The 24616-nt window shown below is 33.9% G+C and overlaps 2 protein-coding genes across 6 annotated transcripts in view; one reads left to right on the forward strand and one right to left on the reverse strand.

Moving 5' to 3' along the window:
* On the forward strand, positions 1-6346 carry LOC120781219 (GTP-binding protein Rhes-like). Its single transcript, XM_040113348.1, has 3 exons — positions 1-294; positions 2852-3567; positions 4792-6346. The coding sequence occupies exons 2-3, from the start codon at positions 3169-3171 to the stop codon at positions 5134-5136; spliced, it is 744 nt and encodes a 247-aa protein (XP_039969282.1). The 5' UTR covers positions 1-294; positions 2852-3168; the 3' UTR covers positions 5137-6346.
* The window catches only part of LOC120781218 (transient receptor potential cation channel protein painless), a 24483-nt gene continuing 5702 nt past the window's right edge, over positions 5836-24616 (reverse strand). For 2 of the 5 annotated variants that reach the window (XM_040113347.1, XM_040113341.1), the window contains exons 2-5: positions 12574-12681; positions 12307-12489; positions 9386-11350; positions 5836-7665 (exon numbers count right to left, since the gene is read on the reverse strand). In XM_040113347.1, the coding sequence (XP_039969281.1) occupies positions 7093-7665; positions 9386-11350; positions 12307-12489; positions 12574-12633 (2781 nt within the window). In that variant the 5' untranslated portion in view covers positions 12634-12681 and the 3' untranslated portion in view covers positions 5836-7092. Of the gene's footprint in view, positions 7666-9385; positions 11351-12306; positions 12490-12573; positions 12682-20547; positions 20618-20679; positions 20893-24616 lie in introns of those variants that run through there. The other 3 variants (XM_040113342.1, XM_040113345.1, XM_040113346.1) reach the window with 3 other exon arrangements.

Raw genomic sequence — 24616 nt, forward strand, 5'->3', positions numbered from 1 at the left:
CGAACGCTTGTGCTCTTTCTTTGTAAATTTTATTATTATCAGACTAATTAAGTCCCAGTGAAAAAAACATCTGAAATTCAACTCTTGCATCCAAAATGAGTTTCTACAGGAAGTAAAAATAAATAAAAAATGGTATAAGCAAGTTAATGCAAAGGACAACAGAAAATTAATAACTATAATTGTGGGTGCACTAAAAGATTTTACGCCTCAATAAAAAGTAATAGGCAATGGAATGTAATCATCATGGAAAATTTATAAAGTGATAGAAAAGTGTAGCAAATAAACAATATATCGGTAAGCTAAACGACTTCGAGCATGGATTGTATGTTGTTAGGCTGACGGCATGAAAAACAAAATATTCGTATGTTGTATAACTCCGCCATCTCGGAAATACTTATGTATATAATGAATTTTGAAAACAATGCGCTGGTTCAAAAGTCTAAATAAATTTCTAATGAATAATGATTGTAAAATAAATATAGTACATACAGCCTTTCGACAGAATGCTCCCATAGGTAGAACCTTGGACAGTATGTTTGACGCTACGTATGAGTAACTTGAATTCAGTGATTGTCATAAACAACCCGTCTCAGTATCGGAATAATATTTCTATAATATTGTTAATATAATCAATTAGGCCGGCCATAATCGGTACTGAAGTGCAACAGTACATGCTCTGAAAAGCTATGTAAATATCTATTATTGTTGTGTTATTGAAGGATCTTTCTAATAGTGAGAAAAATACGAAACCCAATGTCTCTGTTATTAAAACACCTGAGAAGAAGGGAGAATGCAACTATCTTATAATCACAGCGTTTATAGATTATAATAGAATAAAATTCATCGCTATTTTCTACACTAAATTAAACTTTAGTACGTTGCCGTTCATAAAAGATCAATTAATACTTGGCAAAATAAGCCTCAATAATTTCTCTAAAAGAATGTCCCGTTCTACTGAGTTAAATTCAATTGCAGCATTTTTGTACGCTGGCAGGCTATATTATAAGTATGCCACGAAGTTTTCAGCATCCAAAATGAAACATCGGAGACTCTATAATGTAAATATATGTACGTAGACGATCAAACTCCACTCCTTGTATGGAAAATATTTAAAGGTATCTTCTCAAAATCATACACAGTAGTATTTTTATCTGCGTAAGAATAAATTTAGCAAAGAAAATTTCAAAGTTTTTTATTCCTTTAGTTCTTGTTCAATTCTAAACAAAATGGTTAATAATACAAAAATTAAAAAAAGTTTGCACCCTACAGAAACTTTTAAAAATTAGCTAATTTTAAGTATTAATTCATAACTCTTTATTACACAAAACACTTTGTACAAGGTTTGGTATAATTTCCACAAAATTCTGTACAAATAAATTTGGAATTCTAGTTATTACGAGTAATCTAATTCGCTGTACTCGCTGCCAAAGCTCGTTTAGATTCGGTGAGGGAGGAGAACTTTGGGCTGGCCACTGCATCAGTAAGATATTTTGTGCGGCAAGCCATTACGATTTTGGATGTATGCTCTGGGTCGTCATTCTGTTGAAATATGACTTCTTCTTTAAGATAAGCGCTCCTCTCCTCTTCATAGATTTTTTGTAAGGGTATAACATGTCACCATATGAACCAACTCGATATCAAATCGGCTTCTCCACTATAGTTCGCTGTTTGAGTGACGTGGTTCCTTTCGATGGTCTCCCCAAGGCAATGTCAGCAGTATTGTTTGCCATCTAACTGAAAACGATTAAATTTTATTCGACTGACTAGTTAACAAGCTTCCAGTCATCTGCTGCTTAATTTCGGTAATTTCAACCGTACCTTAACATTCTTTACTGCATTGTAAGTTTTTGTTTTTTACATCTGCGATGTAGCCAATGTCGCGGAGCTCTCTTCTAACATTCCGTTTACAAACAAGCTTATTCATTTCTATGCGTCTCCATCCGTCAAAATTTTATTGTGGCCCATGACTTTTGCTTTGGGGACAATAGGTATTTTCCGAACGCTTATGACCACTGATGTGCATATTCTAAGCTCTTTATATGTATATTATTCGTGTGGAAGATCTACTTGTGTGATGACTATAATACTTCCCTCAATGTGTGGTGATAGTTTCTTCATTGTTTTGAAGAGCTAAGAAATAATGTAATAACTATTAAAAAATATTTTTTTATTAATGAGAAAGTTCTTACCAGGCGCAATAGCGATATTTTTTGATAATTCTTGTTGCAAACCTAACGGGTGCATAATTGCCTACATGTAAGTTAATTTGTTTATTTCCTATAATTTGATATTATTCAGCAAAATGTTGGGCAACTGTCTTCGCTTACGATTTGCACCAAACTTGGTTGACATTGGTTGAGTATTTGTTAAAATGTGGGATCTCAGCTTAATATGAGCGGTGTCACGCCCATTGTCCACTTTTTAACCTGATACACATGCCTACTATCATATCATTTCTGCTGTTAAATTTAAAGCTTCTCGCGAGTTACCGCTCTTTTAGTAGTCTTGAACTTAACTGCAATATGGGAGTATGGGCGTGTTTATTAACTTACATATATTTCTATGAAGGTCAATTTTTTTGCGTGACAGTGGTCCGATTTCACTCATATTTATCTAGATTAGTTTTAGGTGTTACAAGCAACAACTAGTAGTTGACATACATATAATACACCATATTTCGCTAACATTTGGGTGAATCTTAAGACATGCTTTGTCTTAATTTCGAAATCACTATTTGTAAATATAAGTAATATACATATAGTATGTGCGTATACTATATATTGCTGTTAGTTCTTCATTATCTAAGGCATATTCGATGAATACTTCGATGTGATGTTTATTTCTTTCGCAGGGTTCTTACAAACATCTACCAGTTTTCAGTTTCTTTTTTATCACCGATAACCTGCTTGATGGATTTAAATTAAATTAAACAGACAGAGTGTACTAGACATTGGACTTGCTTCTCATTGCAAATAAATTGGAAGTAAAATCTTAACTAGGTGTGTCTATGCATGTTCGAATAAACAAAAAACCAATTTAATTTTGCAAGCGCGCCAGGACTTTAAGGAGAGCAAATAAGTGTTAGTGTAGTTATTTGTGACTACGAAGCAATTGAGAGCAGTCACAGAGGCACCCAGCGGTCGTCTCAACATCGCCGCTAACGTTATCATGCCGGGGCCGTGTCAACGCCTTCGCTTACCCTCTTTGGCGGCGGTGATGCGTACAACACGCGCTTCTACCACCGACTACACCACCATTGCGATACGCAAGGAGCAGCGCCGTGTCGTCATGATGGGAGCTGCACGTGTCGGCAAGACTTGCATTATTTCGCAATTTCTCTATGATAAATTTGAAGCCCGCTACAAACAAACAGTGGAGGAGTTGCATCGTGGGGAATATGAGCTGCCAGATGGCTCGGCGTTAACGTTAGACATTTTAGATACATCCGGTTCGTATGAATTCCCCGCAATGCGTACTTTGTCGATATCAACAGCGGGCGCCTTCATCTTGGTGTATGCGGTAGATGATAAGCAATCATGGTTTGAGGTGGAAAGACTAAGGAAACAGGTGGGTGAATTGTTGATTCTGAGAATATTATGATGAAATGCATGCATCATGCGATTGACAGCGAAATAATTAAAAATATATACATATATATGTATATGTGTGGCGTAGAGCAAAAAAAAGAACTTTCTAAACTTATATGTGCAATGTCTCAAAGATTACAATTTAAATTTTACATACTATATATTAAATCTTTTACCAAACGCCTTACTTTATACATGTATACTTTCAATATACACTCAGTCCTTTTTTTACGCGATCTCTTTTTACGCTATTTCACTTTAACGCGGTTATTTTTGCAGCGCAAATTCCTTTTTTTACGCGAATTTCTCACTTTAACGCGATTGCTTTTCTTCGTTTTTGCTTGGTCTTAAACTTGCAGCAGAATTGGAAAATTATTTCGTAGCAAATGATAGTGATGCCGAACGTGCACGAATTTTTCAAAAAGAATTGAGTCTCTGCATGTTAAGATATAAAGAACTACATCGGAATTTATTGGGTCCAAAAAGAAGCATTCAAACCAAATTAACTGAATTTATGGTGCAAACTCAGTCGGAGATGCTAAGTCAATCAGAACATCAATCCATAGTTCTTACTATTGATTGTGGTACAAATTCTAGTGATATCAGTGCCGGCCATCAAAATAAGCGGCTAAGAATAATTTCCACTATGGATAATGACAGTGATTAAACAGCATTCAACGGTTTTTTCAATAAATCTACCTATTTTCTATTTTCTTCTCTTTTATATATGGTTTTTGTTTTGTATTTTTTATTTTGCTATGAATGAATAAATCATAAGTCTGAAATTTGAAACTTATTGTATTGTACCAATTCGACCATTAATATTGGAAAACTAACCATTTTTACGCGATTTTTTTTTTTACGCGATTAGTGGCAGAACCAAAAATCGCGTAAAAAAAGGACTGAGTGTATAAAGTACATGCGGTTAAAATCAAATCAAGAGACTATAACAGTTTATAACCGGTTGCTATTCCTTCTCCTTTTCATTATGCAAGAGTCGAGAAGGGAACATTATATATACATCCTATGCATATGTTTATCCTTGAAAACCATAATAAATCATCTATAGGGAATGGAAATTAACAGCCCAAACATATATAGAATAATTTCGTGGTCAATGAAAATTACCTAACATGTACACAACATTGATTGATCTTGCTGCAGCCAGATTTTATTAATAAATGCAACTATTTCTTCATTATAGATAACAGCAAAACGTGGCCTCAAGGTGCCCATTGTCATCGTTGGTAATAAGGTGGACATAAACGAAGCCGATCGGCAGGTGGAGCATGAGGTCACTGAAATGATTGTATGTGAGGATTGGAAATGCGGTTACATCGAATGTTCGGCTAAAGAGAATGTAGGCATTGTGGAGATTTTCAAAGAGTTGTTGGTACAAGCGAATATTCGGTACAACCTAAGTCCTGCCGTGAGGCGACGAAGGCAATCACTACCTTCCTATAGCAGCGCAGCAGCCGGAATAACACGCACCACAAAGAGCCCATCACATAAATATACATTAAAGCGTCACTCATGCACCATGACATGAAGGGTATAAACGAAGGTAGTGGAGACAATGTAGATGAGAACTCAATAATTGGATAAATAAGGAGCTGCTTTGCTTTTTTGGATATTGGTAATGGATAGTACAAAACAGATGTCAAACCTTTTGTAGTTTAAAAGGAATTTGCCAAGAGTGAATGCCATTTTATGTGGGTGAACTTAGGCTTATGGAAATACTTGTATTACACTTACATGTATACATAAGTCAGTGAACATATGTGTTCTAATATCGGATTTAAAAACTGTGAGGTTATAGTGTCAAAATCATTTTTCAACCATCAGTTCTTTTAGAGCTAACGAGGATATTCGTTTAGACATTAAAGCCATTATTCCGAATACATGGTTATCCAAAAAACATGTTCGCATAGCTTTGGACTTCCCAACTGACATAAAACAATAAGAAAACGCCAAAGTTCGAGAAAAATGCAGTGATAGAAGTATTTTTGAAAGAAGTGATATTCGTTTTTTATGCCATATATGTACATATATGTAGGTATGTAACTACATATATGTATGTATATAAATAAATTATATTCGCTTATGTGTATATGTTTTAAACGGTATAGTAGCTTACACGGGTGTAAAATTTAATAAATATTTGTAGAATTAAAGTTTTCAAAATCCAAAATATATTTATTAAAATACTTTTTGCAAAGAATTATATCAACTATAGACTAATCAAATCTAGTTTTGTAGGTATCAAAGTCATATATTTATACCATTGTCAGTAGAAGTTCACTATTTAACGAATTATTACAATAAGGTTAACATATATACAAACGTACGTCCGTCTAAACAATATAATTCAAATGTCTAAAGTGAATATGAAATTTTCCGTACCTACTAATTTGAAGGAAACCTGAGACAAGATTATTAAGTATCACTGAACTTGATGTCAAATATACTGCAAACTTCTTACTAAATGTGAAACAAGAACGTACAAGTATATAGTATTAAGTCAAAACGTATTTGTATTTACAATGCGTTTTGCCAAACTACGAAGATTACTGAAAAAGCAGAAGTAAAGAGCAACAATGATGTTTTTTTGAGTTGAAAATAATATATAATAAATGTTACAACACATATAAACACGTTAAGATGCGTCAGAATGCAACATAGGTGGTAAACGAGTAAAATACAATCTTCAAACATTTATAAAACAAATTGAGAAACAATAAAATGGAAGAAAAAATAACTTTTGGTAGAAGGGATTTACAAATAGAAAGGTAAGAATGTTTTTACATACATAATGTATCAGTTTTGTAAATTGTATTGAATTTTAATAAAAAATTATTACCAAAAATGTAGATTTATTTTACATTCGATGTTGCTTCAAAAATTTGGTTAAACATTTAAACGAAAATGGGCAGACAAATACTGCAACACACTTAGACATTTTCTTTCATTTCAAAACTTTCTTCTACAAGTGTCCTCTTGCCATCAATATGCACGTAGTTTGGTCTACTGAAATTGTAAAAATGTTGAGTGAATTTGCTTTTGGGGGTTTTGGAATGCTAGAAGCAGTAAGAAAGTCAAGTGTGTTAAAAGGTGTTTTGAATCAGCTTTATACTCCCAGGGGATGTTGTAAAATCAATCGAACTTTGAGTTGCAACATTCTTATCTTTGTTATTGTGGACAGAATTGTTCAGTTTTTTATCTACTAACAAAATGCTGTTTAAGTGGAATCATTTCTATCTAACGCAACGTCGGGTCCTCTCAGCACAAGGCACCGCACACTTGTTATGCTTGCATACACATTCACTTATTACTTTGGACATTTTACATATTTTGCATTAGAAGTTATCATAAATATTTTGATACATGCGTATTTGTTAAAAAAAATCTTGAATAAATAACCCTAAGGACACTCAAAGTTTGCACAATTATTAGAAAAGTTAATATAGCAACCACTGATAATGATATCAACTTTGAACTGGCATCTTTATTGTTCTTGACTTAATTTCCGCAGTAGCTCCGTCATCTGTGCCAATCGTTCCTCTATATTCTTCAGTCTTCTTTCCGTATTCGCTTCACGCATCTTATCTTCTTGTGATGTGTTTTTTCGTTCGATTACTGCCATAGCCAATTTTACAGTGCGACTATCCATTTCAGAGCATCTTCCGGTAATGCAGGTGCAGCAGCAGGGCAAGAATGCAACGGGTGCATCAAGCAACTTTTTCTGATGATTGGTATTTTCTTCTGAAAATGGTAAAAATTGTGATTTCGAGTTGCGAACCTCACTAGTCCGGGCGAAATTGTATTTCGATTCTACACTGACATCTCCGTTGGCCACACCGACGAATACTTTATTGTGGTCATTCGGTAGAATGGCGATTTGTCTGCCAACAATATAATTGGAATCGAGATTCATTAAGCGGCGGCATATTGTGCGGAACGGTTCATGTTTAATGATGAAACTGGCATGTCCGGTGCGTCCAGTCAGGACTTGTTCGTAGCGTGTGAGTAGAAGCGTCCGACAAATGGAACCGTTTAGTTCAGCTTGCGCTTTAATGGCCTGTAAAGAAAATAATACATATACAATGTATATACATATATAATAGATATACTGTCTAAGTTTTATACAACGAAAATTTGAACTTTTATTGTTGGTGAATGCCTAAAAAATATTTCATATATTTTGGATACAACCGGATCATTTTCCGCAACATACTACATAGCTTATTTGGTTATGGAATAATGAAATTTTTAGCAGATTACACCGGTCAACACGATTTTTGGGTCTGCCATCTACATGTTAAATTTTAGTTTCTTCTATGACAAAATAAGGAAAACATTTTTTTTCCGGTTAAAGTTTGCTTTCGTAAAAATTAGAGCAATTTTTCGATGATTTTTATATTTTTTCTACAATTTCACTATAGATTATAATTAGAAAACTTTTTTTAGATACAAGAGTTGTTTTTATTCAAGATGTGTGATAAACAATCCATATATATATATGTATATAATTGCGAAAGTAACTGTGTCTGTCTGTTACTCTTTCACGCCTAAACGGCTGAACCGATTTGGCTAAAATTGGTGGGGAGGTAGCTTAGAACCAGGGTAAGGATATAGGATACTTTTCATCTCTTTATGTCAAAATTTAATACAACTCATAAATACAAAAATTATATTTTAAATCATAAGGATTTGTTCAAAATTCACGTTTCTAGAAATCATTTGAATATTTAATTTCTTAAAAAAAAAAAAAAAATAATAAAAACAACCTCACATCTAAGTATATATATAAAAGAAAGTTGTTGTTAGTTACGCCATTTATAACTCAAGAACGGCTGAACCGATTTGGCTGAAAAAATAATAATTTCAAAATTCATGTTTGTAGGAATCATTTGAATATATGCGTTAAACAGATTCTTCCTCAAAAGTAATACAATTGCTAAGTATTTGGAATAGTAGAAAAGAAGTGCAACCAAATATGCAGTGAAATAAATTGTAACTGGCTCAGTATTCAGTCATTGAGTATATATTATACCACGTGCATCCCAAAATACCGATGTCATAACCTTTCCAGCCGCCTTTTTCGTCTTTCAACGCCTGAGAACCGGTTACTCATGTGCAGTCCACTAGAATGACTGTCAATTGGACTCCAGTGGGAAATCATGGAGCTATGTTTTTATCACCGACGCAAAAATTTGGCCTTGTTCCGATTAGAGAGCACTCAAACACTTCTCAGAATTAGTTATTCGTTGTTTTTGTTGGATTATGAACTTGCGAGGCCCCACTTTGCACAGAGCTTTCGCCTCTTTAAGCTTAGCAAATAAATGCTCTATGATCCATTTTTTTGTAAACTAACACAAGTTGCTTCACATAAATGCTATATCTCATTAACTAATAATTATAATCCAAATAATAGAAAAAATATAGATGGTAGTAAGAGTATTATCTATGTATCAGCCACAGTGAAGCGTGGACGGGTCCTCTAGTAATATATAAATGTAAAATAACAAGAAATTACTGTCTAAAAGTGAATATTTTTTGTATTTCTTTTATGCTCATACGAGTATGAGCTCTCTCGTATTAAACCCCAGATATACTTATCGATGTAGATCAGCCCAAAGCTAACTCAAAGAATTAAAGATTAATATTTAAGAGTTTTTCAATGTCGAGAATCAGAATTCAAGCATGAGAACAGAAACCCAAAAAAAAAAATATTTTTTTTTGTTGACCGGTGTTATCTCAGTATGAGTTCCAATATGTATTAGGGTTCAGTTACTCACCTGTGTGTCGCTAACAGCAAGACCATTGAGCAAGTTGAAAAGCACAATTGACATGAATACCACGAACATTAAGAATATCAAATAGCTGTAAACGGTATCAAATTCAATATCCCCAGCATCGAATTCACCTGTCAACATTACAATAGTTTTGATAACCGCTGTAAATGGGTTTGCAAATTTGTTGAACTCTCCGCCATCACTAACGGCGTCGGTGCCGTTCGTAATATCGTTGACTTCCGATGATTTGCCAAACAGAATATAGAAGCACAAACTGAATGTAATTACGAATATTGAGTAAAGAGCAAAACTCTTGATAAAGCTCTTTAATACGGCACGCAGCATTAGCATATGTGTAGAGATGGAAAGAACTGGCAATGAACCCACCAACAAGCAAAGCTCCATAGCGACGAGGAGTATCGTGAATACAGCTATTACTCTCTGGGTTTCGCGGTTATAGCTGGATTCGGTACAAGTCAGTATGGAAAATATAATAAGTGCCACTTCCATAAAATTAATTGCCGAACGGAAATATTTTAATGGAGCCAAAACAAATTGTATTATTTCGCGCATAAGGAGGTAAATAATGCCAACCCATGAGAAGAGTCCGAATAACACAGTTAGAGCTTCGTATTCGCTTTCTCGAAATTTCAGTATGGTGTGTATTATAATGCTTAGGGCAAAACAGAAGTATAAGAGAAAATTAATATAAAAGATGACAGATAAACGATGCCATTTGAGGAACAAAAAACTGGTGATAAGTGGGTGTTGTAGCAAATGGCGATGTTCTTTTGATTCAGCAATATACGCAATCGGTGGCATCTCTTCGTGGAAGTTTTGTGCACGCAATTTCGTTGCATGACTCAAGCGCGGATGTGCAATGAGATTCTTAAAATTGACTAATATTTCAAAGTCACTATCACCAGGCTTATAACCATTTGTAGTGATACAATTATCAAAGTGTTCCTCCAACACTTCCGGGTATATTCCATCGATGGGCAAATCATTAAAGGAGCTGCGCATGCCAATGTAGGCACCATGACGTAGTAATTCTTGGATAACTAAGCGATTGCGATACTTGACGGCATAGTGAAGTGGTGTTGAGCCACTGGGATCTGTCTCATTCACATCAATGCGATCCGAATTTAGTAGAAAGGAAAGACATTTCTCGTAATTGACAAAATCGTATAATGGCTCATCGCCTAAGTGACTAATAACAGTGATTAATAATTGATCCTGTCGGCGCAACTTGAGATCATTATGTTCTAATAATATTTTTAGAGCTCGCCAATTACCAAAAATTGTGGCAATATGTATGGGTGTTTGATTATCTAAGGTGCCATTTATATTCGCGTTGTAATTCAAGAACAAATCAAATGCTTTGTGTGTACCGCGCTTTATCGTCTCTATGAATAGCTGAAGTTCTTGCTTCTCTACTTCATTCGCATTGTTATCTTTTTCAATCATTCTGGCTTTGAATTTTGGAAATTGTTGGACAAATTCCTCTTCGTTACCATTACGAAGGAGTGAAATAAGCCTATCTAAGCTTACTTCGACTGCACTCAATTTTGTCAACATTTCGGGGTAATCACGGTTCAACAATTCACGTACTTCGCCATCTCGAAAGCTATCGACATCTAAATCTTGCTGAGAAGTAAAAAGTTCAACAAGTTCTCGCCTAATTTGACTGTCCAGCTTTTTATTTTTCAAAATATAGTTCAATGGCGTCATTTCACGGTCGTCCGGCTTGTTGGGTGAGGCGCCATATTCTAGAAGAAGTTTAATGCAAGCGAATACATCGTTCTGATTCTCCGTAGTCAATTTTTTGGCGAGTGTATTAAGAGGTGTAAGTTTGGCATAGGGTCGATCTACTTGTACATCTTTGTTACGCAGGAGTATATTGAGAATTTCTGGATCCAGGGAATCTGCGGCAAAACTGATTGCTGATTTCTTCCAATGTTGGTTTAACTAAAAAGTAAAAAAAATTGTTTAAACAAGTAAGGAAGATATAAGTTTGGGTGCAATCGAACATTTTATACCCGAGAAAATTTCTTCAGGAAAATATGGGAGTTGAGGGTAGTATTGTTCCGATTTGATCTAGTTTTGCCCGTAACACATACTATTAACATGTCACATACTAAAAATATGTCTCTTACAAAATTTAGTTGAAATCGGCCTGTCGGGTTCCTACATACATATGTGACTTAATATAAATGGGGTCATTGCCACGCCTATTAGAGTTTTATATATTATTTTAATGCTTACTTATGACACTTTACACGTGACCGGTTAATGGCGATTTGTGGGCGTAACTTTTTTTTGCCAAGGAACATGTGTACCTTCTTCTTCTTAATTGGCGCAGACACCGCTTACGAGATTATAGCCGAGTTAACAACAGCGCGCCAGTCGTTTCTTCTTTTCGCTACGTGGCGCCAATTGGATATTCCAAGCGAAGCCACGTCCTTCTCCACTTGGTCCTTCCAACGGAGTGGAGGTCTTCCTCTTCCTCTGCTTCCCCCGGCGGGTACTGCGTCGAATACTTTCAGAGCTGGATTGTTTTCGTCCATCCGGACAACATGACCTAGCCAGCGTAGCCGCTGTCTTTTAATTCGCTGAACTATGCCGATGTCGTCGTATGTCTCGTACAGCTCATCGTTGCATCGAATGCGCTATTCGCAGAACTTTTCTTACATGTGTACCAAGTCTCATTAAAATATCTTTATTTTTACAGCTTGCACGAACGGACGGACAGACAGACAGTCACCCGGATTTCAACTGCCTCGTCATTTTGATTATTTGTATAGTAAAACCCTATATCTGTCTCAATTAGTTTTAGGTGATACATACAACCATTATTATACTATAGTTATTGTGAAAGTAACACGCCGACAATTTTTAACCAACTTTTCCATATATTTACTTACATGATTAGGACTGCAACCATGATTTAAACATTGCTCTACAAATGCAGCGCGGCCACGCGTTTTCAGAGCTAATTCAAAGACGCTGAAATGTTTATCATCACATCTAGTCGGGCTTGCACCTTTATCGAGAGCAATTCGAAATTCTTTTAGGTTGTTATTAGCAAAGGCGGCACCCAGCTCGCTCTGAAATATACAAGTATGTGCATTAGACATCAAGTTGTAAGCCATTATTATGTTATAAAGAGTAATTTATCATGTGCACATTACCTGTGGGTCATCCAATCCGCAATTGGTTATACTGATCGCACTGTATGGTTTATTGGACATTTTGTCAATTCGTCAATTCCCAATTGTGCTGACAAATGGTCTATCAATCTGTAAGGGTAAGCGGATTTGTCACAGTGCGAACACATTTAACAGTTTTTGTAAAGCTATTTTGCTTGCATTGAATTTTGATAACAAAATAATATATAAATGTCATTAAAGTAGGAGATTAAATCTTCAGAAATTTTTTATGTTTATTAGCTTCCAAGCTTTACAATAATAATATATATACATATATATATATATATATGTATGTACTGATATTTATATACATATATAACTACTTGTATATATGTTATGTACATAATTAAGATCTGCTCCATTTATGTTTCTAATATTTACTGATAGTTTTACTGCCGAAAATGCTTGGGGAAAATTTCTTTCAATTTAGTACGGATATGACCACATTCCGTTAGCTTTGCAGTGTCATTGAGTTTAATTGAATAATTTAAGACACTTACTATAATGACAACATATCGTTGGTGCATATGTATGTACATATGTACTATAATATATTAGGGGGGAGGGTCAAAAAATGAATATTTTTTCGCTTGGCAGTCTGTAAAATAAGTTCTTGTCCACTCTAAGAAAGGCTATCGAAGTATTAGGTCTTTATCGTATCGGGTATGTCGTGTGTATCCGGAAGGTTCTCCGCCTTGTAGTTTTCTATTTTTTCTTATCATCAGATAGAAAAATTCAAATCTAGCTTCGAGCTAAGAAATTGAATGCGTGCATCTGACCGTTTTAGAGATTTGGGATTTTTAAACTCTGGTGTTGCAATCTGGCAGCTCACAACTTCATCGTCAGAACGTTTTGACATACAAGGGCTATTTGTGTTGTTTATAGTAACTTAAAATATTCGTCTCGTTCAGAAAATGACATTAAATCACAATTTATTTTTTACAATTTTCGACGTGGCTTAACGCTGCAACAGTGCATATGTGTATGTGTATTTAAGTAGATTTTCAGTATAATTAAGAAATTGTTCGCAACCCTGTAAAGGCTACATATATGAGTATATGAGCATTTATACGACGAGCGATCCAAATGTTACTCTTTCATGTTATAGTAAACCAACCTACGTACTTATGTGAAACTTGTTGCTTACGATCGTTGCTTGTGTTTTGACGATCGTCGATAGGTTTGAATGCAATTAAATACAGGCACTAAATAGAGTGGTCTGATATCATGCAAAGTTAAAGTACGAGTATATGATTCTAACCTACATATGTAAGATCTCAAATTGGTAATTGGATCGCATGTGTTCTACGCAAATTTTGATGTACTCTTTGTTCCATGTCGAATACTTTTTTCATGTATGTTTACTTTTTCAATGTTGCTTATATAAATGTGTAAATCGAGTATGTATTAGTTCTACTAACGGCACGTTATGATCAAATTTCTATTTATTGTAAAAATGGAGAATTCGAATTTCATGGAATTACTAAACATTTAATGAAATTTGAGTTAATTTTGTGGTCATTTTTTATGATAATATGGTATTTGTGGTTGTAGTAGATATTCTTGGAGCTATTCATCTTTCTCGCTCTGATTCGGTGTGAGGCTATCTCAATGGTACAGTGAAACATTTGTGATCGGGTGACCACATGAATAAATAAATTATAAAAAGGTTTTCTTTCTCCAATTTCAATCACTGGAAAAAGTCTTGTTGATGTTGATGTCTTGTCCTTGCTTCATAGTCATAATTACATACTATATATGAACACTCACACATTAGTAGGTCTGCTTGTATACGATGTTTATTTAGTATATACTATAATACTATTTTTTACACATATAAGTACATATTTAAATACATAACAAATATTTATGTATGTAATTACGCTTAGTTAGTTGTACAAAATATTCAATGTTTCAAATGCCCTTTCGTTGAACAAAACTTAATTATAGAATTCAGAAAGGTGAGAATGATGTAAATGATATGATACAAATGTATTTGTATGTAAATATATATGTTCATAACTTCGTATATACTTATTGAATGTAAATGTAAATTATTCCATAATTTATTTTACAGGCTAAATAAATAAATGGTTGCGTCACTTCGAGTAGACGGACATGGCGATGAAGCGATTCGAATTTTGGAAGGGGAACATTTAGATCAAACTTACGGGGCATCTCGACAAGATAAAATCTATGTCTTGCTAACTGTCAAATCTATTGCTATTGCCATTGCCAAATCTGTATGTGGGCATTTGTTATCATAAGATAATCATTTGCGCAAAAGCGTAGGGTAGGTAGGTTCGAGCTGATGTAGCGTATGTTTTGAGCCCTTGAACTGTTTAAATCTTTTATGTGGAAAATAAAAAAGGGATAAATATCCTTTTTTTTTACAAATGTATATTTCTGGGAAAAATAAGATAATAAGAAAAATATCCTTTTTTTACAAATATATTTCTGGGAAAAATAAGAATTCATATTTTTGGACTACTATGTAATAATTGTGGCATACATTTTACATACCAATTAAAATAATAAATTTAAAATGAGCAATGATATTTTGATTTTTGCTAGTATAAGTTTATAAAATTTAAGATTTCGCTTATCCGAACCGAATTTGCATAATTTTTCTGTAAATTAACAATATTAAACTAAATATTAATTTTTTGAAAAAATATTATTTTGAAAATGTACTTTATTTTTATATTATAACACAACCTCGCCCTTCTAATTTTCATATTACCGAAATGAAAATGCCGTCGGCATATGTGCAAGTGGGATATGTTGCATCTTCGAAATTTTCATAGAAATGAAAACTGCGCTGTCAAACTGCTGAAGTGACAGCTTATAGCTTACGATATATGGCATACGAATTAGTTTGCGATATATTGTAAGATATAAGCAATGTGGAGTCTCCACAGGCAATAGGCATGGCAATACAGTTCGCAAGACATAGATTTTATCCTGTCGAGATGCCCCGTTAGACTTTGAATACTTATACCATATATCCACTTATTTGCATGCAATCTCATTGAATTTCCTAATGCTGTCTGGTTGCTATACAGATAACTGCGAAATGGATAACAATCTACAAAACGAAACAAAAACGTAGTTCTTAAACATAATATACATATGTACATATGTACATGCTTATGAATGCTGAGGACATGTAGAGTGAAGCGATCAATCGAACAATGGTTTAGCTTGATAATCTGCCATATTTTAATATTTATACCGTGAAACATTGTGTGTATTAATGACCCCCATGACGAATTCATTGTATTTAGCTAAGTTCGTCTGTCGGTATATATGCAAACTGTTTCCTCAGTTTTTGAGATATCAATCTGAAATTTTGCACATGTCATTTTCTCCCGAAAGAGATGCTCATTTGTCGGAATATTGGGCTATTGTAGCATATATATATGTAGTTGTCATGCCAACTGAAAGTTCCAAATCAAGTTCTTGTAAGGATATCGTTTTTATTTGACAAGATTTATCCACAATTATCGGAGAAGTTGCTCAGATCAAACCACTGTAGCATATAGCTGTCATACGAACTGATTGATCAAAATCAAGTCCTTGTAACGGAAGCTATTAAATATTTTATATGTGTTTTTCATCTGATTTGGTTAGCAGAAGTGAACGTTTTTTTTGTTCCGTATATTTTTGGAACTAGCGGCACACAAAAGCTGTTTTCCATTCGTTCTCTTTGCGGATTGCTTTTTTAGGAAAAAAACAACAACAAAGGTGTCAATTTGATACAAAATAGTATGCGGATACCATATTAAAGCGGTGTACTCAACACCTTCGATGCTACTTAGTTTTATTTTACCCGTTTTAAAACCATTCTATCATTATAAATGGCTAAATTGACTAAACTTGTTCATGCCCTAGAAATCGCAAGGTTCGAAACTAAGACGTTATTAAAATATTTTTACTTCGGCAAAAAAATTGCTCCATCAAATAGACATAGATATGTTTAAGAACTTGTATGAAAATATGTTTTTTACATGTCGAAATTCTGTACCATATATGCAATTTCACAGTTATTTGTTATTATTTCTAATTTAAAATAGTAGAAGCTACAAATATAACAAGAACATACAATTTTATAACAAAGGTACAATAACAGGATGACACTCAAGCCCTCATTTCACTAAGTTAAGATGGCATATATAAATATAAAATTAGAGAAAGAACATTTAACAATAATTAAAAGTAGTTTTTCGTTTTCGCTTTGCGTTTGTTAGGCATCCAAAGCAAGTTTGTTACTGCTGAAGTATGTAGTGTGAAGCCCATTCTTTAGCTTCCGCTTCATACAAAGCAATTAATACGAACGAAATCCCAGATGCTAGTTTTTTTTTGGTTGAATCAACTATATTTCCACATAATTTCTTGTTTTAGCGTCAAGAAGTAATAACTCAGAATTATAAAAAAAGTTGACACAAGTATTCCCGACACACTGATGAAAACATTTGTCTTTTGACAGTTCGCCCATTAACATAATTTCGGTATTTCTTTAAATTTAATGTTATTGCTGTAATTATGTTTGTTATTCCTTCAGTCAACCACTTAATGAAATTCAAGTAAGCTTTGTGTTTGCTACTTAAATTTTTTTAAATATTTAACCAGTAGCTATGTCTGTGTTGACTTTGTAGACTGAACCGGAGAGTTAAGTAAAATAGCTGTAAACGCATTAAAGTGTAAGCTGTAATAATATTTCTTTGTGCTAACGAGTGTATTAAATATTTTATCTTTTTGTTATATTTCTCTTAACCTCAGACAATACTCTTGTTATCACTAATAATAGGAACTATGCACCTACTAAAAATTGTAGATACAATAATACATGAGATTTGGACAACTTGTTCCAATATGGTTTCCATCTCCCCTTGGGCAGTAGCGAATACTTTCATTACGTTGTTAATGAGTTATTCCAACTCTTAACTGCCTTCGCTTTATCCGTCGATGTGATGTACTTTTTATTTATATATTTTAGCTCCTGTGAAAACTATAGTCCCAGAACACTACATATACATACATATGTATGTATAGACGTAATTGTATGCCCTGCTTTAACCTCAGAGCAAAAAAACGTTGTAAATGTTTCGCTTAATTTTTGAATTTAATGAATTCTAAATTAAGTCTCGCCCACAAAAATCAGATTTATAAGTAATCAATTAGTCAGAGCGAATTGGGCGATTGCGGCAAAAAATCTAATGAAAAATATGAAAGAAGAATTCTAAATGATCATCTGAATACGAGGGGTGTTCAGAAGTGTGGTTATCGGCCTACGTTCTATCGGATTTTATTGGTAGAACTTCAAATCATACGTTCGCAGTTCTTATTTCTTTTGTTTGTAGACATAATATACTCGATATTAAGAACTTTCGATTGAATGGGTACTGTTTTGTTCAAATAATTCACGATTACTCTAAAGGAAAGAAAATATGGATGAGCAGCAAATAGTTCTTGACTAAAATTAAAAACACGTTACTTTTCGAACATACCTCGTATGTGTATGTACATTTGATAACTTTTACTTAAAATCAAGTTTGAAAGGTCAGTTACGAAAACATTCTACATAATTAAATAGTGGGCAGAATTTTGACAAAGAAGAATGGGCAAAACAAGACTGTGAAGACGATTTAAAAAATTTTCAAGATCTCCTGTGAACGATAAGATATTTTCTCACGGTTGTTATGTATCAGAGGAATATGAATTTGTATTTCTGTTCAATTAATGGTGAGAATGTGTCACTAATACAAGACTATGCCTGGAAACGGCATAAATCAAACTAATTTGAAAACGTCAATATTTTGACTACCGAGTGGTTGCTTGTGGCTCCAACTGGCGTTTGAAACTTATACAAAGAGGGTTTAGCACTTGGAGGAGGGTCTAAGTGTCACTTCTTTACATATACATATATGTATGTATATTTATGTATTTTTATTTTTTATTACTTTAGATTTGATTGGTGTTATTGATGGTTCATTGATGTAGTGTTGAGCGGTGCTTAAAAGGTGTCTAAAACAACACTTCAAAAGCGAAACCGACACTTTTTATTTACTGGCTGATCAATTAGCTTAACAAAACGAACCAATTTGCTATTCGTATATATATATGTGCACAAATGCAAATATATTAGCAATATTACCAGAAGAAGAATTTGCGTAATTGTTTCAGCCTTTTCGATTATTTGTTTTCTGACAAAAATTTATACATATTTACGTATTGATAGTTGTGTTATTGTTATTTTCTTGTTTGTTGGTAGAGCATACTACAAAGATCGTAAACTTCTGGTTGTTAATAAGCCCTAATGAGTCGTAGAACCTTTCTCAAAAATATTAATAATTGAACTCTCCAAACTCGCGAAATTTTAAAATTCCCGTTACACATTTCGTATTCAATAAAGTTGTAATTCACATTTCAGAAAAATAGTACAGTTGAACTTCCCTAACTCGAATCATCATAACCCACAAAAAAACTTCGAGAGACTTCGAGTTCTGGAAGGAAATTTGTATGAGTATTGACCTCTACTCCAAAAAAGTGTCGTCAATGTCTGAGTGTTTCAGTTACTAATAGTGGCTGGCTTGTTTTTGAAGATACATACATATGTACATATACATATGTTTTAGTTATTATTGAAAAAAGTCGTATACCAAGCCCAGTAATTTTTAGATTTGTTATTCAATACCTGTATTTTCCCAATGTTGAGAAACATCGTAAATTAACTGTACGTACGTAGTATATATGTAAATTTATACATACTTACATACATACATACTTGTGTATGTAAACCCGGGTAAATAAGAAAATCATAAATTTTCGCTTTGAGTGCAGAAAAATATAATTAAATAATTTTATTATAAATTGACCACACACTCAGCTCTAAGAACTCAATAATAACACGAATAGTTGTACCAACCCCAGTGGATACTGAGGTACCGACAACCTTCACTCAGCACGAGAGCTTCTCATTTTTGGCGTTTTTAATTTTTGTTAATTACTTTTCAATGTTAGTGTGAATAAACGTTTTCCATCAAAAAAATTTACCGCTTTCTTAACTATAGAAGCGGGCGGTCAGTAGCCAGATGCTGAAGCTTGAGGCTGTTTCGTCCAATGGATTCAAGTACCACAGTTTTGAAAAAAGGCAATTAGCTGTTTATAATATATAATTAAATGTATGTATGTTTGTAAGTGTTCCCCTGTCACAATTGAGTAATTTTCGTTCGTGCACAGCCTACACACCATTAATGCTCAACTGTGCGTGAGCAAGTTAAAAGTGGTGAACAGCGATCGAAGTAATCGGAAATATTTCTAGACACATGCCACAACAGCAACTGCAAATACACCTACATATGTATGCATGTACATATGTAGATATATGTATGTACATGCCTGCTTACATTCATACTTAATCGACAAATTGTTTCAACTCAGTTATTAATGGTTTGTCTTGAAAAAATCTGACCATTTTCTCGCCAAATTGATCACGTCTATAATTGTTAGCAAGTATTATAATAAACTGTGATTCGTTTTTGGTGAGCATAAAATATGATTTTTTGGTTTCGCTTTTAACACCATTTGTGCGATTATTTATTGGTTGGGTATAACCATTACTGTTTTTTGAGATCGTCCATTTACAATTCTGTGCATATATGTAGTATGTTAGTTTGTACATACATGCGTATGTATGTATGAGTGCAAGCTTGCACGGAGCGGATACAATTGCCGGCTTTGAAAAGGCAGGGAAAACTTTCAGCGACGTTAAAAGTTAATTGGAGTAAATTAGGCACTAATTGCAAGAAATTTATTTTAGTGCTGACAAATTAACATAGACGCAAATGTCGGATCAAACGCTGTCAGTTCCTACCTACGAGTCTTATACAAATACTTATATAATACATATGATAGTGCAATAAAAATTTATATCAGGGACAAAAGTATACACACCTCTCATGTCATTGGAAGCTGATAGCGCAATCACGTACCCGACTTTGGAAATTGTCTTTTAGCAACTGGAAATATCGAAAGGGCCAAATTATTCCTGCTAAGATATTCAATATATATTATAGTTTGTTAAACCTTAATCGTAAACCGATTTCGTAGGATGTTGTAAATGCCCAAAACTTTGGGCTTTCGATTCGATCTGGCAACGAATTAAAATGTTAGAAAGGTGCGAATTTTGAACCGATATCGCAATTGAATAAGTTGCGTACTCCTTTATCATTGTCTGATATATGTATACGATATCATAGCAGACTTGATATATAGATACTCTCTTTGTATGAAGGGCTTCTGAAATGAATGTTTATTCACTAATATATGATATATTATATATTGCAAAGTTGAGTTAAGGGTATGTATATATGCATACATATGTATATGTACGAGTATATATTTTTCCATATCTATACCTTTCTTTCTATTAAATATATGTATAACTTTTTTGCTTGGCAGAATGTGGTTTGGTACCAACATTGGATGAAATAATTTTGTGATTGTTCTACTGATGGGTTAGCTATTAAGGTTCTTTAGATGGAGTTCATAACTCCTCTTAGGCCCTAAATACTTCCAAAAACGCATATAATTACACACCGAAAAATTTTTGATTTCAGCTTGCTCGCCTGGTTGCTAAAAGTTCCAAGTTCCAAAATGCTTTAGCATTGCAAAATTGGTGCACTATTACAATTTACGACACTACTTTACATTCGAATTTAGCTTTTTCTTGCCGTTTGTTATTGCAAATCATAACCATTGGCGTTCATTCTATAAGATAATCCTAATAAATTTAGAAACGAAAAAAAATATTCTCATAACCTCAAAAATGTTTAATAACACATAAAAGCTAGGCAACTATAACAATAAAGCTGGTGGGCTATGTGGCTAATGACGGTATCTGAAAACGCACTAATATTAGCGCGTAATTTTGGTTAAATACCGATGGAAACCATAACCACATTTCTAAGCATTTAACTTCCACACAGGAACGGATGTCACGTGCGATCATTACCTCATTGACAAATGGACACAGCCATATAAAATAGATTCATGTATATACATACTCGACACAATTACTTGTATCAAATAGAGACATACAATGTAAAAATAAAACAGTACAAATCGTGCTACAGAACTGACCGATCATTTGTAGTATTTGTTTTTGTATTTATGTAAGCAATGTGGTAATTAGTTTGATAGTACGATTTAAATGATTCGTCGGATATGGACATCACCTAATTCGTTTGTTAGCCTATTCGCTGTGAAAGGAAAAAATAAAAGAGAGAGATAAAAGCATATCACATATAGCTATATACATACATACATCAAGACAAAAAAGCACCCGGAATTGTAATTAAATTCTTCGGGTAAATGAAAATTATTATGCAATTGTTTCAATGGATAAAAATATCGAATAAAGAATTTGTGTAAAATTTTGTATTTCTAACCAAATTTCGTGTACAGGATTGTTGCGAATGTTGGAAAAGACTGACGGTGATCCAGTTTTATCAAAAACACAACTCTACGAGTGGTACAAAGCCTTCAAAGACAGTCGAGAGATTGTTGAAGTTATGTCATGTTCTGGACAATCTTCGGCCTGTTCAACTGATGAAAATATTAAAAAGGAGAAGAATATGGTGCTTGAAAATCATTAGGTAAGTGTTAGAGATATAGCAAGAGAGCCTGACATCTCTCGCGAGTCCATTCGAATGATTTTGGTGGATATTTTGGGTATGAAACGCGTTTTTTGCTCGACTCGTCTAGTTTGCGTTTTATTTTAAATTTCTGCGTACTTTTTTGTCACAATGTATATAATAGCTTCATAAACTTTCGCTGCCTCCAACTGTGCTCACTGTATATTATATAGAGTAAGCCCCAATTTGCAATTGAATATGAGCGAACATGTTGAACATAAGTGATTTAATTTTGTACATATATAAAGTTCATATATATATATATGTAGTATATAGAGTAATGAATACATCAGAGCTTGACTTTCGTACATTGAAATGATGATACGCTGGTCTAGCTCGAAAAATACATAAATGTTTTATAAAAAGACTGCGACCATTCTTTAAAATTAAAATATTCAGAATAGTACCAGCTTTTAGACCTTACTTTGAAAGGACAACTCCTGAGGAACTCCTGAGGAATGTGATTGCCGGTTTATTGTGTGCAGCGACGAATGGTATTCGTATTGTGTTATTTGGTTAGATCTCTTTCAAGCAAGATGGAGAATTCCTTTTGAATCCAAGGTAATTGTTCATTGGGATTTGTTGTGACAGCACCCTAGGGTCACCAAATGGAACTCACTATACGTATAAGTCATCTAAATAAGTGCATGACAAACCTGCTTTATATCGGTTAGAATGTGAGAGCACAGTATAATTAGTTAGGTCGAATTGCCATTTAGTTCGATCTTTTAGTTAACATATGTATGTATGTCTGATGACAAGCTCAAAGCCAGACACTGCACTGAATGTGCTCACTGCAAATTATAGTGGGTTATTAAGTGAGTGTAAAATTGAAGTTGAGTAAAATTCATAGTATGCTCTATGACCGCAAATTTGCATTTTCCACAGAGGTCAACAAAAAAAATTGTAATTTAAGTTAAAATTTCAAGAGTTGTGGAGCATATCAAGCTTACTTCTACCGACCTGTTCAAAGTCAGGATTTATCGAAAATTCTCGAATAATACTTCGTTTGAGCAGCGTTCGTTGACTTTCAGTACTGGTTCAAGTGCAGTCATCCGGTTGTGCAATGTCTGTAAGTATGTAGTCGCTTTGTCATCTCAATGTAGACGTTTTCGCAAGTAGAACTGCGGTTTTGTGAAACTATACGCCATAATGACATACGTTCATACACAAGAATATGTAAAACATACTACTCTGTAAAGAGTAACACGAACTAAACGAGCGGTGTAGCCCGCGGATGCTGAGCTTTGCTTCAGTAAACCTTTTGAAACCATTTAGTGAAACGAATGCCTGTTTTTTCACTGAAGAATCTCGTCTGCAGACAGGTAAGATATAATGTGAAATATATCTTATATATACAAAAGCAAAACATACGTTTGTCTGTACGCGTTATAAATTTTATGAGGAGGGAGCGTTTTGAGGCAAACGTTTTTATACACTTGTAACATGTTGCTGCAGAGTATAATAGATCGCCTAACGGTTGTAGGTATCTCATGAAACTAAGACAGATATTAAGGTGGGCCAAAAATAGTTTTTATTTTTTTTCTTAGTTACCATGAAAATCTCATCCGACATGACAAAAAACATATTCTGGTAAGATCTGTACTCTTAATATTAATATTAAGAGGTGCCTCATCGATATTTTCGATTTCCCAAATAAATAACACAGGAAATTTTGTTTTTCTTGTTTGGATTTTTAATGTACACAAACAAATAATTGGTAAGCGAGTATCAACACTTATTCTCATAAGAAATTTACCGGTCTACAAGAAAGTTCTAGAACATAGAAAACTAGTTTTCTGGGAAACAGCTGTTAAAAAATAAACAACTCGTTTCGTCAGTTTCTCGTTATCTCATTAATTTTGACACCTAAGCCCCCTTTCCGTAGACCAGGTCACATATATAAATGATCAGGATAAGAGCTGACTTTCGGGGTGACGGTCCGTCCGTCCGTGCAAACTGTAACTTGAGTAAAAATTAAGATAACTGATGATTCGCGTTTGTTGGCTAAAAAAATTTCGAGTTCGTAGATAAACGTAATCTGACCACTGCCACGCTACACAACCAAAATTACTGCCATTAACCGAAAATCAATAAAGTGCCATAACAAAGCACTAAAATACGATATAGAGCTTTAATTTGGCACAGGGGATTGCTGTAGTAAGATGCACCTGTGGGCCAAAAATTTAGAAAAAGTGAGCGAATACATACAACACAATTTTAAATTCCATTTGATTTTTTCCTTACGAGTGAATAAATCAAGAATCAATTAATATAACGGGATAAAACTTTGCACGAATAATGCCTTTAGAGTATGCCACCTTATG

The sequence above is a fragment of the Bactrocera tryoni genome, unplaced genomic scaffold, assembly GCF_016617805.1.
Source record: "Bactrocera tryoni isolate S06 unplaced genomic scaffold, CSIRO_BtryS06_freeze2 scaffold_517, whole genome shotgun sequence".
Taxonomy (NCBI): Eukaryota; Metazoa; Arthropoda; class Insecta; order Diptera; family Tephritidae; genus Bactrocera; species Bactrocera tryoni.